Source organism: Bombina bombina, chromosome 10 (genome assembly GCF_027579735.1).
Source record: "Bombina bombina isolate aBomBom1 chromosome 10, aBomBom1.pri, whole genome shotgun sequence".
Classification (NCBI taxonomy): domain Eukaryota; kingdom Metazoa; phylum Chordata; class Amphibia; order Anura; family Bombinatoridae; genus Bombina; species Bombina bombina.
Window position 1 is genome coordinate 84,350,083 of NC_069508.1, and position 17,739 is coordinate 84,367,821.

The 17,739-nt window shown below is 38.6% G+C and overlaps 1 protein-coding gene across 1 annotated transcript in view; it reads left to right on the forward strand.

Annotated features, from left to right (window-relative positions):
• Nucleotides 1-17,739, forward strand: part of METTL13 (methyltransferase 13, eEF1A lysine and N-terminal methyltransferase) — a 580,907-nt gene that overhangs the window by 333,352 nt on the left and 229,816 nt on the right. Inside the window, exon 5 of the mRNA XM_053693228.1 lies at nucleotides 8,791-8,919. Within this exon, the coding sequence (XP_053549203.1) occupies nucleotides 8,791-8,919 (129 nt within the window). The remainder of the gene's footprint in view (nucleotides 1-8,790; nucleotides 8,920-17,739) is intronic.

Below are 17,739 nucleotides of genomic sequence, written 5' to 3' on the forward strand. Positions count from 1 at the left end.
AATCTTTTCAAAGGTTCTGGGTGCCCTACTCTCTGTAATCAGAGAACAGGGTATTGCAGTGTTTCCTTATTTGGACGATATCTTGGTACTAGCTCAGTCTTTACGTTCTGCAGAATCTCACATGAATCAACTTGTGTTGTTTCTTCAAAAACATGGTTGGAGAATCAATTTACCAAAAAGTTTTTTGATTCCTCAGACAAGGGTCACCTTTTTAGGTTTCCAGATAGATTCAGTGTCCATGACTCTGTCTCTAACAGGCAAGAGACGTTTGAAATTGGTTGCAGCCTGTCGGCACCTTCAGTCTCAGTCATTCCCTTCAGTGGCTATGTGCATGGAAGTTTTAGGCCTCATGACTGCAGCATCGGACGCGATTCCTTTTGCTCATTTCTTTCATGTAATTAGCAAGAGTCCATGAGCTAGTGACGTATGGGATATACATTCCTACCAGGAGGGGCAAAGTTTCCCAAACCTTAAAATGCCTATAAATACACCCCTCACCACACCCACAATTCAGTTTTACAAACTTTGCCTCCCATGGAGGTGGTGAAGTAAGTTTGTGCTAGATTCTACGTTGATATGCGCTTCGCAGCAGGCTGGAGCCCGGTTTTCCTCTCAGAGTGCAGTGAATGTCAGAGGGATGTGAAGAGAGTATTGCCTATTTGAATTCAATGATCTCCTTCTACGGGGTCTATTTCATAGGTTCTCTGTTATCGGTCGTAGAGATTCATCTCTTACCTCCCTTTTCAGATCGACGATATACACTTATATATACCATTACCTCTACTGATTCTCGTTTCAGTACTGGTTTGGCTTTCTACTACATGTAGATGAGTGTCCTGGGGTAAGTAAGTCTTATTTTCTGTGACACTCTAAGCTATGGTTGGGCACTTTTATATAAAGTTCTAAATATATGTGTTTAAACATTTATTTGCCTTGATTCAGGATGTTCAATATTCCTTATTTCAGACAGTCAGTTTCATTATTTGGGATAATGCATTTGAATAATAAAAAATTTTCTTACCTTAAATTTGACTTTTTCCTGTGGGCTGTTAGGTTTGCAGGGGCTGAAAATGCTTCTTTTTATTGCGTCATTCTTGGCGCAGATTTTTTTGGCGCAAAAAATTTTCTTTGTCATTTCCGGCGTCGTACTTGTCGCCGAAAGTTGTTTGTGATTGCGGCATTTTTTTGACGTTTTGCGCCAAAAATGTCGGCGTCGCCGGATGTGGCATCATTCTTGGCGCCAAAAGCATTTAGACGCCTAATAATGTGGGCGTCTTTTTTGGCGCAAAAAAATATGGGCGTCATTATTGTCTCCACATTATTTAAGTCTCATTGTTTATTTGCTTCTGGTTGCTAGAAGCTTGTTCATTGGCATTTTTTCCCATTCCTGAAACTGTCATTTAAGGAATTTGATAGATTTTGCTTTATATGTTGTTTTTTCTATTACATATTGCAAGATGTCTCAGATTGACCCTGGATCAGAAGCTACTTCTGGAAAAACGCTTGACTGAGTTCAGTCCTACCAAAGCTAAGTTCATTTATTTTAAATGTTATGAATGTTTATCTTTAGCTATGGTTTGTAATAGGTTATCGTGATAAACTTTTACATGCAGAATCCATTAGTATTTATGCTTTATATATTGCCATTCTTTTTACATCTTATGTACAAGAAATATTTAGAAGATTTTTAAGAAATATTTTTCTGATTCTATTTTAAAGGCTTTGTCTGACTTTGTGCCTTCTAATAAAATTTTTAGGTCTTTTTCAACTTCTTTTTTAATTATTGAAGTTTCAAATGACCAACAACATACTGATTTATCCTTCTCTGATGTTTTTTCTCATTCAGAATTTTCTTCATCAGATATTGACACTAACAAATCTACTTTTTTATTAAAGTACATTTTGTTCTTTGTTGAAAAGGTGTTGATTATTTTACATTAAGGTAACTAGTTCTTTTTCAAGACTAGCTAACACTATTTCTGCTTATTTATTCTTCTTTGTTTTCAGAGGTTTTTTTCCAATTCCTTATACTAGGAAATGGAATAGGCTGATAATTTTCTTTTATTCCTTCTTCAAAGGTTTTAAACTATACTCTTTGCCGGCAGTTTAATTCAATTTGGAGGGTTCTCCAATTTATTGGGGCTATCTCTACTCCTACTAATTATGCTATTGTTTCTATAGCAAAATAGTATTTATTTTCCTTTAGATGGTTGTATCTTATTTATGGAAAATTATTTAGTTTCAGGTACTTTTCTTGAACCTATAATTTATTTGGATGTTGCAATTGCTTAATTTTTTCTGTTTACTTTAAGTTCAAGTATCAGATTATGATTTATTTTAGCATTGTTAAAGGGACAAAATTTACTAGACTAGGTGCTGTTGCATTTGTCTTGTTGTTTTGCATTTATTGATTATGCAAGTCCACTGTATTGTCTGGTCCTTTAACTGGACTATCATGCTAATAATTTCATTTGTGTCTTCATTTTATTGAATATTTTCGCAAATGAGGTTTAATCTATGTCTTTAGCTGTTTGAGCTAGAAGAATTATGTGATTTCTAAAAATCCATATTTCTTTTGTTCTAAGATAATCAATTATTTGTTTTATAATTGGATTCAATTCTTAACTGTTACTCTGGGCTTCCAGATTGAGTTCTAAGACTAAAACTTTAAGCTTATACTAGTTTGGTTGTTCTTATTATGGAATGAATTCCTGAATTCTTTCCCAAGTAACATGTTTTTAATTGGAAATTTTTTCCGTTCAAAATCAGCTCCCTTAAATTGCGATGTATGTGCCGTATTCCAGCTTGGCTGGCAAGGGGCAGGTTAAGACTTTTTTGAAATTTATTTGGTTCTATTCGGTCCAAATTTCTTTGATTTTATTCCAGTAAGGCTAACACTTTCTTTAAGTGTGTTTCGGTCCTATTTATTTTGGGTACTGTTGAAGCATGGCTGGTCACCCGTGGGGTTCAAGCGCTGCTCAGACCTGGAATCTTCTGGGGTATTTCTTCCAGTTCCATTTTTAGGAACTGGGTTTTGGAGTTTTTATTCAAACTATTCTGCCTTTTTTTGGTCAGTGATAGCATTTTTTGTTTTCTTTAGATACAATAAATGCATATTTTTTCTGTATTCATTCAGATTATTTTCTGAGGATGCGGAATCTCATATGATTCACTTTGTTCTTCAGGACATAGTTAGAGGATCTTTTTTTCAAAAGCTCTTGATTCCTCTCACAAGGGTCACCTTTTTTTGGGTTTCCAGATAGTTTGTGTCACTGTCTTTGTCTCTATCAGACAAGGGACAATTTTATTGGGTTCCGTCTGTCGGTACCTTTAGTCTCTATTATTTCCTTCAGTTGCTATATATGCATAGAAGTTTTAGGTCTTATGGCCACAGCATTGGATTCAATTCCCTTTGCTCATTTTCAATAGAAAGAACCTTTCCAGTCTTTTATGCTGAATTATGGTGCAGGGATTCTAGGATTTCACATTTTAAATTTTCAAATCCTAATATTTATCTCTCTTGATTTGATGGTTAAGATCACCATCATTTAGTTCTACAGGTCTCTTCGTTTCTTTCAACCTGGACCATGATCTCTACAGATGTGAGTCTGTTTGGTTGGGAGGCTGTCTGAGGATCTCTGTCAGCACAAGGGGTTTGGAAATCTCAGGAGGCGAGATTACCATTTGATATTTTAGAACTCCGTGTTTTCTCAGAGTTTTTCAGTTAGTTTCTTTTTGAGGAAGAGACGTTTATTGTTTTTCAGACAATATCACAACTATGGTGTATGTCAATCATCAGGGTAGGACTATCAGTCCTTAGGCTGTGACAGAAGTGTCTCGGATATTAGCTTAGGCTAAATCCAGCTCCTATCTAAATTCTGTGGGTTTTTTCCCCGGTATAGATATTTGGGAAGCGGATTATCTCTGTTAATCAAGCTTAACATCCGGGAGAATGGTCTCTCATACCCAGATATGTTTTTCAATTTTTCAGATGTGAGCATTTCTAGAAATAGATCTGTTGGCATCTCATCTGAATAAAGAACTTCCCAGGGGCCTATTCAGGTCCGGGGATCCTCAGGCGGAAGTAGTGTATGCATTGACATTTCTTTGCAATTATCTTTTTGCCTATTTCTTTCCGCCTCTAGTTCTTCTTCCAAAGTGATTTCCAAAATTCTTATGGAGTATTTGTTATGCTGGTGGCTCCAGCATGGCCTCTCAGGTTTTGGTATGCGGATTTCATTCGGATGGCCAGTTGCCAACCTTGAACACTTCCGTTTAATCCAGACCTTCTTTCTCAAGGCCCATTTTTTCCATCAGGATCTCAAATCATTAAATTTGAAGGGATGGAGATTGAACGCTTGGTTTCAGGCTCGTAAATCTGTCTCTAGAAAGATTTATTATTGAGTCTGGAAGACCTACTTTTCTTGGCATTCTTTTAAAATTCATAGAATTTTTTTTTTTTTTCAGGTTGGTTTGGATATGGTTTTGTCTGCAGTTCTTGTTAGGACAAATCTCTACTCTTTCTGTTCTTTTTTCACAGAAAGATTGCTAATCATCCTGATATTCATTGTTTTGTTCAGGCTTTGGTCCGTATCAAGCCTGTCATTAATTCAATCTCTCCTCTTTGGAGTCTCAATTTGGTGCTGAGGGCTTTACAGGCTCCTCCGTTTTAAAACTATGCATTTTCTGAACAATAAATTACTTTCTTGGAAAAGTATTGTTCCTTTTGGTTATTTCTTCTGCTAGAAGAATTTTTGAGTTATCTGCTCTTTTTTGTGAATATCTTTTTTCTGATTTTTCATCAGGATAAGGCAGTGTTACTTCCTGATATTCATCATTTTTTTTCAGGTTTTGATTCGTATCAAACCTGTCATTAAGCCAATTTCTCCTCCTTGGAGTCTTATTTGGGTTCTGAAGGTTTTTCAGGCTCTTCTATTTGAGCATATGCTTGCTCTGGACATTAATTACTTTCATGGAAAGTATTGTTCTTTTTGGACATCTCTTCAGCTAGAACAGCTTTTGAATTATCTGTTCTTTCTTGTGAATCTCTTTTTTCTGATTTTTTTCATCAGGAAAAGGTGGTTTTTGCTGTCCTCATTTCAATTCTTACCTAAAGTTGTAAATTCTAACAAACATTAGGGAGGAATTATTCTTTTCCTAAGACTTCTTTGGTGAGATTCTTACTTTCTATGTTGAAGCTATTCAGATTTCAGATAGACTTCTAGTCTATTTTTTATCTTTTCTGGTTTTAGGAAGGTCAAAAAGCTTCTGCCATTTATTTGGCATCTTGCTTAACTTTTGATTCATCATGCTTATTTGGAGTCGGGTGGATTCCCGCCTCGGAGGATTACGGCTCATTCTACTAGGTAAGTTTCTACTTCCTGGGCTTTTTAAAGAATGAACCTTCTGTTGATCAGATTTGCAAAGCAATGACTTGGTCTTCTTTGCATACTTTTACTATGTTCTACCATTTTGGTGTTTTCTCTTCTTTAGAAGCAGTTTTGGTAGAATGGTACTTCAGGCAGCTGTCTCAGTTTGATTCTTCTGCTTATAATTTCAGTTTTTTTCATTATAAAACTTGAAACTTCTTTGATTTGGGTAGTGGATTCATTTTTCAGCGGAATTGGCTGTCTTTATTTTTATCCCTCCCTCTCTAGTGACTCTTGCGTGGAAGTTCCACATCTTGGGTATTTATTACCCCATACGTCACTAGCTCATGGACTCTTGCTAATTACATGAAAGAAAACATAATTTATGTAAGAACTTACCTGATAAATTCATTTCTTTCATATTAGCAAGAGTCCATGAGGCCCACCCTTTTTTGTGGTGGTTATGATTTTTTTGTATAAAGCACAATTATTCCAATTCCTTATTTTTTTGATGCTTTCGCTTCTTTCTTATCACCCCACTTCTTGGCTATTCGTTAAACTGAATTGTGGGTGTGGTGAGGGGTGTATTTATAGGCATTTTAAGGTTTGGGAAACTTTGCCCCTCCTGGTAGGAATGTATATCTAGCTCATGGACTCTTGCTAATATGAAAGAAATGAATTTATCAGGTAAGTTCTTACATAAATTATGTTTTTCACATGAGACCTCTCCAGCTTTGCATGCTGAATCAATGGTGCCGGGATTATACAAAAATATCACAATTAATATCCTTAAATCCCAATGTTCGACACTCTCTAATGTGGTGGTTAAATCACCAGCGTTTAGTTCAAGGGGCCTCCTTTTGTTTGGCCAACCTGGACTGTGATCACAACAGATGGGGAGCTGTCTGGGGATCTCTGACAGCACAAGGAGTTTGGAAATCTCAAGAGGCGAGATTACCAATCAATATTTTAGAACTCCGTGCAATTTTCAGAACTCTTCAGTTTTGGCCTCTGTTGAAGAGAGAACTGTTCATTTGTTTTCAGACAGACAATATCACAATGGTGGCATATGTCAATCATCAGAGTGGGACTCATAGTCCCCTAGCTATGAAAGAAGTATCTCGGATACTTGTTTGGGCGGAATCCAGCTCTAGTCTAATTTCTGCGGTTCATATCCCAGGTGTAGACAATTGGGAAGCGGATTATCTCAGCCGTCAGACTTTACATCCAGGGGAGTGGTCTCTCCATCCGGATGTGTTTTTTCAGATTGTTCAGATATGGGGTCTTCCAGAAATAGATCTGATGGCCTCTCATCTAAACAAGAAACTTCCTAGATACATGTCCAGGTCCAGGGATTCTCAGGTGGAAGCAGTGGATGCGGTGACACTTCCTTGGTGTTATCAACCTGCTTATATCTTCCCGCCTCTAGTTCTTCTTCCGAGAGTGATCTCCAAGATCATCATGGAACAATTGTTTGTGTTGCTGGTGGCTCCAGCATGGCCCCACAGGTTTTGGTATGCGGATCTTGTTCAGATGTCCAGTTGCCAACCTTGGCCACTTCCGTTAAGGCCAGACCTACTGTCTCAAGGTCCATTTTTCCATCAGGATCTCAAATCATTAAATTTGAAGGTATGGAAATTGAACACTTACTATTAAGTCATAGAGGTTTCTCTGACTCAGTAATTAATACTATGTTACAAGGTCGTAAATCTGTCTCTAGGAAGATTTATTATCGAGTTTGGAAGATTTACATTTCATGGTGTTCTTCTCATAAATTCTCTTGGCATTCTTTTAGAATTCCTAGAATTTTACAGTTTCTCCAGGATGTTTTGGATAGGGGTTTGTCTGCAAGTTCTTTGAAGGGACAAATCTCTGCTCTTTCAGTTTTATTTCACAGAAAGATTGTTAAACTTCCTGATATTCACTGTTTTGTAAGGCTTTAGTTTGTATTAAGCCCGTCATTAAATCAATTTCTCCTCCTTGGAGTCTTAATTTGGTTTTGAAGGCGTTACAGGCTCCTCCGTTTGAGCCTAGGCATTCTTTGGACATTAAACTACTTTCTTAGAAAGTGTTGTTCCTTTTGGCCATCTCTGCTAGAAGAGTGTCTGAGCTATCTGCTCTTTCTTGTGAATCTCCTTTTCTGATTTTTCATCAGGATAAGGCAGTTTTGCAGACTTCATTTGAATTTTTACCTAAGGTTGTGAATTCTAACAACATTAGTAGAGAAATTGTTGTTCCTTATGTCCTAATCCTAAGAATCCTTTGGAAAGATCCTTACATTCTTTGGATGTGGTAAGAGCTTTGAAATATTATGTTGAAGCTACTAAAGATTTCAGGAAGACTTCTAGTCTATTTGTTTTATTTTCTGGTCCTAGGAAAGGTCAGAAGGCCTCTGCTATTTCCTTGGCTTCTTGGTTAAAGCTTTTGATTCATCAAGCTTATTTGGAGTCGGGTCAAGCCCCGCCTCAGAGAATTACAGCTTTTTCTACTAGATCAGTTTCCACTTCCTGGGCTTTTAAGAATGAAGCTTCAGTTGATCAGATTTGCAAAGCAGCGACTTGGTCCTCTTTGCATACATTTACAAAATTCTACCGTTTTGATGTATTTGCTTCTTCTGAAGCAGTTTTTGGTAGAAACGTTCTTCAGGCAGCTGTTTCAGTTTGATTCTTCTGCTGCTATTTTAAGTTTTTCTTTTCTTCATAAGAATAACTTATATTTGGGTTGTGGATTATTTTTTCAGCATTTGGCTGCTGTTTATTTTTTATCCCTCCCTCTCTAGTGACTCTTGCGTGGAGTTCCACATCTTGGGTATTTGATATCCCATACGTCACTAGCTCATGGACTCTTGCCAATTACATGAAAGAAAACATAATTTATGTAAGAACTTACCTGATAAATTAATTTCTTTCATATTGGCAAGAGTCCATGAAGCCCACCCTTTTTTATGGTGGTTATGATTTTTTTGTATAAAGCACAATTATTCCAAATTTCTTTGTTGATGCTTTTTACTCCTTTCTTTATCACCCCACTACTTGGCTATTTGTTAAACTGAATTGTAGGTGTGGTGAGGGGTATATTTATAGGCATTTTGAAGTTTGGGAAACTTTGCCCCTCCTGGTAGGATTGTATATCCCATACGTCACTAGCTCATGGACTCTTGCCAATATGAAAGAAATTAATTTATCAGGTAAGTTCTTACATAAATTATGTTTTTGTTTTTGCATACATTTTATAAGTTTGCCAAAGTTACCCCTCCCCCAAAAAAAATGTGTGGGGAAAAAAAAAATCTGGAATCTAAAGGTATAGTTGGTTTCATTTGTTCTTGATTTTTTTTATCTCAATTCATTTTTTTTTATTGTTCACTCAGATACAGCATATGTTTATCTTTCATAATCTTATACATTTATCCTAATCTCCTTAGGAAAGAAGAAAAAGAAGAAGAAGCAAATTCAAGGAGTGGAAAAACAGGACACCTCAATTGACAAAAGCTATCTTTGTTGTGAACATCACAAGGCAATGTTTGCTGGTCTGGCATTGCTTAGCAAGCAAGGTAACATGATTGAAACATAAGGATATAAAATAATGCCACTGCAAATAACCACCTTTTACATGTGTCTAATAATAAACCAAACACTCAACACAGTGTAAAATCTTAGCTCTTTCACTATATTATTATGTAATAACATGACTTACAATGTATGAACTAATCACAATGCCTCATATATTTGCATTGATTTATATTAAACCTAAATCCAAGTCCACAAGTCATCATGTGTGGGAATATTCCCCTTCTGACCACTAGGAGGAGGTAAAATACACCCCAACACAGCAGAGATTTAAATCCCTTCCACTATCCTCAGTCATTTTATTTTGCCTCCCTGATGAAGAGTTAGGTGAAGTGCAAAATCTGCTCATCGTTTGAGGAGGATTCGGGACCAAATTTAGTTAAAGGATTCCCTTTCAATCAGAGGAGTTTTCAGCCAGGCAGTGAAAGGTCTTTCTCAGTGAACAAATGTTTGCAAGCCTCCCAGGTGAAATGTAATGAAACTAATCCCCTGGTCTACAGTGAGCTGTTCCTTATGAATCCACATCGCTCTCAAGGTGACATGTACTTGTACACCAATCCCTGGGTTGAGATGATCCTTGGCATCATGCTTGCACTGCTTATAATGGGCATGTCTACTGGTAGCAAGTTGCTGCAGCTGAGATAAGCACAGTGTATGGAGATGCTGAGAGGTAAGTACCTGCACCTTCATAGCCCACTAGCTTATTAGTATGAACATGTAAACATGCTTCACATAGTCTGGGGACATATATTTCTTTCATACAGAGTCCACAATTTATTACTCCTGGGAATTATCCTTCTCTATCACTAGGAGGAGGCAAAGATTCCCAAATGTATATGGGGTATGGCTGGTGGCTCTTTTTTGACTTCTTGGGAAACTTTGTCACAGACCATGGGCCCCGTCCGATATGCAGCGTCGCCCGCAAAAGCCGGCGACGCCGGTTTTTGCGCGGGTTTGGTATCACATATAAGGCGTAGCATACAACTTACACCCGTATATTTCACCCATCGCCCGCAATTCTTACTCCCATAGGCTAACATGGGACCGCGTCGTAAATCAGTATCCAATATCCAGCGCAAGGCCTTATGTGGCGAAAAATGGAGAAATCTTACTCCGTTTTCACCTCGCCATAAAATGCAGTATGGGAGCACCGTAACTCCCTAAAATGCCTTCCAAAAAAAAACAAAAACGCATGCGCAATGTCTATCTACCTGTCAACCGCAATCCCCCACCGCAATAACTAATAGTGTATTAACCCCTAAACCGCCGCTCCCGGAGCCCACCGCCACCTACATTATATGTATTAACATGAAAAGAGTGGGGGGAAATAGGTTGGGTGTGTGTATTATGTAAATAGATGAAAAAAATCTGTAAGAACAGAAGATTCAGTTCAATAGTATGTTGTTAAAAGCTGCTGTGCAAATAGACTGTATAAGGTGTATATATGTACATACACTAGGATGGCGGTGTTTCCCCCCAAAACACCTCCCACCATTCAGATTCCAATGAAGCAGTAACAATCCACTGTAGATGAAATTTTGTAATAAAGGTGACTCACTACTCACTGCCTCCTTGGAAAAGGGGCAGCCTTGTTCTTAGGTGCTGTGTCCCCTATGTTGGGGATGTCCGTCCTATTCTGCTCACCTCCGGCTTTTAGCAATGATATAGCAAAAATGCTTTAGCTGGACATATGAAGTATTTCTTCTTTACAGCATCCGTGGTTTCCCAGCTGTCCCTTTAATGTTGCAGTCTAATGCAGCAAGCTTCTAGCTACCTCTCACAGTATTTATCCTTACCTGTGCTCACTGTCTGGCCTTTTTGAGAACTGCAGAAAAAATGTGTAACGGGAGCACCAGGTGAAGTGATAAAAGTATAAATTTTTATTAAATGCAAAAGGGTATATACCCCGGGTAAGAACACACAAAAAAGAAAAAAGTAACAAACAGATGAACAATGGCTGACCGGTTTCGGCTGTTGCCTTACTCCTAGCCTGCTTAAAACAGATTGACAGTTACTGCCTTAAAAACCCTCATCTGAGTTACCATTGGTTCAGGGGCACACGCCCCAAAATCTCAGCTTCATTCAATTAAATGATCATTAAATGACACCTGAATCTCTACGGTACATGGTTCACAAAAAGCATGCAAATATACAAAACCAAAACTAATACACCTTAACACTCTTAGAGTTTCGAATAATGTTGATCTTTGTTCTATTATTGTGTCTGAATATGAATTTATGCATGCTGTGATTGTGTGCATGCTAAAACATATACCTGTGTACAAGTAGTTGTTAAACTTGCCGATCGCTCCGGCTGTGTGTGAAAGTGCTTAATGTTTTATTCATTTAGGAGGGACACTTTAGTCCGTATCATATGCTTTAGTGAATGATAGATTTCTTTAAGGTTTACCTTAAAATTTTTGCATTTAGCCTCGTTTGTTATCGTCCGCTCACTGCTGTGTGGCTTGCAAAGGGTGGCCGCCCATGTCATTGTTCAAAACATTCTGATAGGTTGAAAATCGTAAGATTTGGCCAATCACCCTGCAAGTCTCACTGCACAAGTCTGGAACGGAGAAACACAGTTTCCTATTGGGTCCCTACGCTTGCAGTGTCCTCCTATTCGTGACATATGCATGTTTGTTAGCAACCGACTGTGGGTAAAATCTGCAATTAGCTTTTCATTCCATGTGGAAAAATAAGTTTAATGGGGTGAAAATATGACAAACAATGAATAGATAGAGAACTAAAGTCTAGGATCTACAAGTTCCTAATACAAGATAATGCTGCCAGTTTAAGGAGATATTAAGGTATGATGTAAATAGCTTGTAGTGTAATATCTAGATTGTAACTATCTAGCTTATAGTATAGTGAGTGGCCCCCATACAGTGTGCCTATTATCTAAGGAAAGATAGTTACCAAATGAAGATATTAGACCTGAATTATAATTTGAATATAAAATGGAGGAATAAACTGCATTGTGCAGTGGATTAATTAAGGAATGATACTAAAAAGGAACAATTCAACTAGGGAAATCAAAAGATACCAGGTATGGCATTTTTTGATTTGCTATGTGTGGTGTGAACTAGCCTCGGTTATTAAAAATTAATTAAATCAAATTCTGAGTTGAGGCCTTCTGGAACTCTCGTTTTTAAACGAAATATCCAGAAGGCCTCTCTTTCACCCAATTTACGAGTCCTATCTCCCCCTTTGGTCTGGATAGGTACTCTCTCAATGATTGTCCACGTAAAGAATCTCTTATCTTTATTGTGAACATTCAAAAAGTGATTGATTAATGGAGTGGTGAGAGCACCTTCTTTTATATCCAGCAAGTGTTCTTTAATCCTGACTCTAGCTTCCCTCGTTGTGAGTCCTACATATTGGAGCGCACAATGTGTACATGAGATCAGATACACCACGAAGGTTGACCTGCAATTCAGGCATAGCTTCTTTTGAAAATTCTCACCTGTGACCAGGGAACAAAAAGTATCCCCTGTAGTAACCCTTTCACAGGCCTTGCAGGTAAGATGGTTGCATCTAAAGGTGCCATTAAGTCTTAACCAGGAAGACCCATCCGTCTGTTCTTGTTTTAATCTCGTAGGTGCAACCATGTTGCCTATAGTCTTGTTTCTTCTGTAGGTGCATCTGATACCCTCTGACACAGTTTCTTTAAGAGCATCATCAGCTAGCAATAGCTGGTAATTGTTCTTAATGATCTGGCATATCTGGCGTGTGCCCCTGAACCAATGGTAACTCAGATGAGGGTTTTTAAGGCAGTAACTGTCAATCTGTTTTAAGCAGGCTAGGAGTAAGGCAACAGCCGAAACTGGTCAGCCATTGTTCATCTGTTTGTTACTTTTTTCTTTTTTGTGTGTTCTTACCCGGGGTATATACCCTTTTGCATTTAATAAAAATGTATACTTTTATCACTTCACCTGGTGCTCCTGTTACACATTTTTTCTGCAGTTCTCAAAAAGGCCAGACAGTGAGCACAGGTAAGGATAAATACTGTGAGAGGTAGCTAGAAGCTTGCTGCATTAGACTGCAACATTAAAGGGACAGCTGGGAAACCACGGATGCTGTAAAGAAGAAATACTTCATATGTCCAGCTAAAGCATTTTTGCTATATCATTGCTAAAAGCCGGAGGTGAGCAGAATAGGACGGACATCCCCAACATAGGGGACACAGCACCTAAGAACAAGGCTGCCACTTTTCCAAGGAGGCAGTGAGTGGTGAGTCACCTTTATTACAAAATTTCATCTACAGTAGATTGTTACTGCTTCATTGGAATCTGAATGGTGGGAGGTGTTTTGGGGGGAAACACTGCCATCCTAGTGTATGTACATATATGCAGCTTTTAACAACATACTATTGAACTGAATCTTCTGTTCTTACAGATTTTTTCATCTATTTACATAATACACACACCCAACCTATTTCCCCCCACTCTTTTCATGTTAACAATAAGCATTATTGCTAAGAGCTCTGGCCAAGCTGTGGGTGTCTGTATTCAATTATATTTTCTAGCTTAACCTCCGCAGTCAAAGTATGCAGGGAGAGAGCAACACACAAAGGACACCAGCATTATTTTCTCTACGGACAGCCAAGGAGAGGGAAGCAGCAGCGTGGGACTGCAATCAAATTTTCTCTCTTAATAAAACTAACTATAGTTTGATAGCTCTATTTGAAGAAGTTGAAAACCTCTTATTGAAGGAGGATCAGTTGAAATGGGATGTTAATACATTGAACAAATATTTAGAATTAGGCCTCATACCGAGGGGTCTTAGACTAAACAAATTTCCTACTTTCGTTACGGACGATAAAACATTTATTGAACAGTGGAACAATCACCTAACACAATGTTCACTCAAATTGATGAAATTAATCTGTGAATATAAATTAAAAACAATTGAAGACCTAGCTGTTAAAATAAAAGAACTACAAGACGAATTGAATAAAAGGAGTGAGGAACCCAACTTTCTAAAATTTGACACCACCCTACAAAAGGTATTGGCAGAAGCAAAGACACTACTATTGGAGACTAAGCGCACAAAATATCTAAGAGACTTACAAGATTATAATTTAAACAGAGTATATATCTGGAACAGACGGGATCGTTTTGCCCTAAGGAAAGAACAAAATAAATCTGTCCCTTATTACAACAGAAGAAGGGGTGGCAACAGATTTAGAGGCAATAGAGGCAGACGTGTGAGTTTTCAGGAGAGTGAAGGGGAATCTTGGGACGAGGGTTCGTCCTCTGGAGGTGAGGAATTTGGGGCTCACGAAACTACAGTGAGACCAAAAGAAGGACCAAATAGGTTACCCCCCTATTCTGAAGAACAGAGATCCCGATACTCTACCTTCCACGTCACATTACAGAGAGGAGACCTCCCAGGGAGGAGGGACACTTAGGTATACAGGAGAGTCCGAAAAATCTCAATTAGAACAGGTTTTTCAGGTACCCCCAAGAGCATCAGAAGGGGGGGAAGAGGAAACCCAGAAAAACAACAGCAGCAACCGAGAGAACAGAGAAGATACCCTCAAAGGAGAGGCCAGAGGAGGGGCCATTACAGGGACTGAATGTTCTGAACCTATCAAGCCACACTTTAAACAAATCTGAACTTGAGGTGCTAAGTTTGGGACTTACATTTGTTCCGTCTACAGATTTCAATTTATTCAAGACCTTGTTAGACGTCAACAGGATGATTCGAAATCTGACACTCAGGAAATTCTTCAGGACCCAAGATTCAAGTGGAAATGATGAGAGTCCACAATCTGTTGATGGCTCCGAATTAGAGCCTAATTACATCACTGATCTAAATTTCCAGGAATTGTGTGATGTGAGAGTTCTGGAATCTCTCCAAGGAGAGGAAGAATTGTCAGATGGAAGAAGCATTAAAACACCATCACTTAAGAACAATTCTCTCTTTTATCCCATTCAAAGTAGGGGTCCTCTTTTGGAGAAATTCCAGAAACGTGTGGAGAATGATTTGATCAAGCTTCAGTACACTACACAGAGGGGTCTTAACTCAAATATCACAAAAAAACAGAAAACAGCTTTGGAAAATTTAAGGAATAATAAAAACCTTGTAATTAGAACTGCTGATAAGGGCGGAGCTATAGTGGTCCTAGATAGGGAGGATTTCATTAAAGAGGCCCTTAGGCAATTAAGTATAGAACAGATTACATAATATTGTCACAAGATCCTACACGCCAATTCCAGCGACAATTGGTCTCCCTTGTGGACGATGGGGTAGAGATGGGTTATATGGATCAGGAAACCAAGAATTATCTTCTGATACAAAATCCTGGCATTCCTGTGTTTAATCACCTACCCAAGATTCACAAGTCTATAGAGAATGTTCAAGGGAGACCAATTGTAAGCGGAATTGGTTCCCTCCTAGAGCACTTGTCAGAATGGCTGGATGGTATCCTACAACCCATGGTAAGCACCCTTTGGAGTTACCTGTCACACATGAAGCATGTACTAAACTTACTCTCTGAAATCACCTGGCAGAGCAACTTCAAATGGTTGACAGTGGATGTAAGATCCCTGTACTCCACCATACCCCATGAGAAAGGCCTTGAGGCCCTGGAATTTTTTCTATCTAGAAAATATACACATGATCAGGATTTTATAGATTACGTACTGAGGGTAACTAAATTCCTCCTGACTCACAATTATTTCCTGTTTGAGGGGAAATTCTTTCTCCAGAGGCGTGGGACGGCAATGGGGGCCAAGTTTGCCCCCTCCTATGCCAACCTCTTCATGGGGTGGTGGGAGCTCCCCCACGTCTTTGGAGAGAGGAATCCCTTCGGGCAGGGGATAGTGTGGTACAGGCGCTTTATAGATGACCTTCTTTTCATCTGGCAAGGTCCTCTTCAGGATTTGGAGGAATTTGTGAAGGGATTAAATAACAATACTGTGGGAATCAGCTTTACCTCAGAGATTCAACAACACAAAGTAAATTTTCTAGATATTACGCTCAAAGGAGTAGCAGGCCACAAGATAATTACAGAGACCTATCGAAAACCAATCACAGGGAACTCTCTATTGCATGCCTCAAGTTGCCACCCCAGGAGAGTGTTCAGGGGTGTAGCAAGAGGGCAGTTCATCCGCTTAAAAAGAAATTGTACGAGTTACAGTACATATGAGCAACAAGCGGATGAACTGTCGAACAGACTGTTAGAAAGAGGATACCCCAGGTCAATTATTTCGAAAGAGAGGAATTCTGTCACCAAGATCAGTAGAACTGACCTTCTAAAACAGAATAGAAAAGAGACCGAAAGGAAAATCGAGAAGAAAATCACATTCTCGACGGATTACTCTCAGCAGTATACCCAGATATGCCAGATCATTAAGAACAATTACCAGCTATTGCTAGCTGATGATGCTCTTAAAGAAACTGTGTCAGAGGGTATCAGATGCACCTACAGAAGAAACAAGACTATAGGCAACATGGTTGCACCTATGAGATTAAAACAAGAACAGACGGATGGGTCTTCCTGGTTAAGACTTAATGGCACCTTTAGGTGCAACCATCTTACCTGCAAGGCCTGTGAAAGGGTTACTACAGGGGATACTTTTTGTTCCCTGGTCACAGGTGAGAATTTTCAAAAGAAGCTATGCCTGAATTGCAGGTCAACCTTCGTGGTGTATCTGATCTCATGTACACATTGTGCGCTCCAATATGTAGGACTCACAACGAGGGAAGCTAGAGTCAAGATTAAAGAACACTTGCTGGATATAAAAGAAGGTGCTCTCACCACTCCATTAATCAATCACTTTTCGAATGTTCACAATAAAGATAAGAGATTCTTTACGTGGACAATCATTGAGAGAGTACCTATCCAGACCAAAGGGGGAGATAGGACTCGTAAATTGGGTGAAAGAGAGGCCTTCTGGATATTTCGTTTAAAAACGAGAGTTCCAGAAGGCCTCAACTCAGAATTTGATTTAATTAATTTTTGGTAACCGAGGCTAGTTCACACCACACATAGCAAATCAAAAAATGCCATACCTGGTATCTTTTGATTTCCCTAGTTGAATTGTTCCTTTTTAGTATCATTCCTTAATTAATCCACAGCACAATGCAGTTTATTCCTCCATTTTATATTCAAATTATAATTCAGGTCTAATATCTTCATTTGGTAACTATCTTTCCTTAGATAATAGGCACACTGTATGGGAGCCACTCACTATACTATAAGCTAGATAGTTACAATCTAGATATTACACTACAAGCTATTTACATCATACCTTAATATCTCCTTAAACTGGCAGCATTATCTTGTATTAGGAACTTGTAGATCCTAGACTTTAGTTCTCTATCTATTCATTGTTTGTCATATTTTCACCCCATTAAACTTATTTTTCCACATGGAATGAAAAGCTAATTGCAGATTTTACCCACAGTCGGTTGCTAACAAACATGCATATGTCACGAATAGGAGGACACTGCAAGCGTAGGGACCCAATAGGAAACTGTGTTTCTCCGTTCCAGACTTGTGCAGTGAGACTTGCAGGGTGATTGGCCAAATCTTACGATTTTCAACCTATCAGAATGTTTTGAACAATGACATGGGCGGCCACCCTTTGCAAGCCACACAGCAGTGAGCGGACGATAACAAACGAGGCTAAATGCAAACATTTTAAGGTAAACTTTAAAGAAATCTATCATTCACTAAAGCATATGATACGGACTAAAGTGTCCCTCCTAAATTAATAAAACATTAAGCACTTTCACACACAGCCGGAGCGATCGGCAAGTTTAACAACTACTTGTACACAGGTATATGTTTTAGC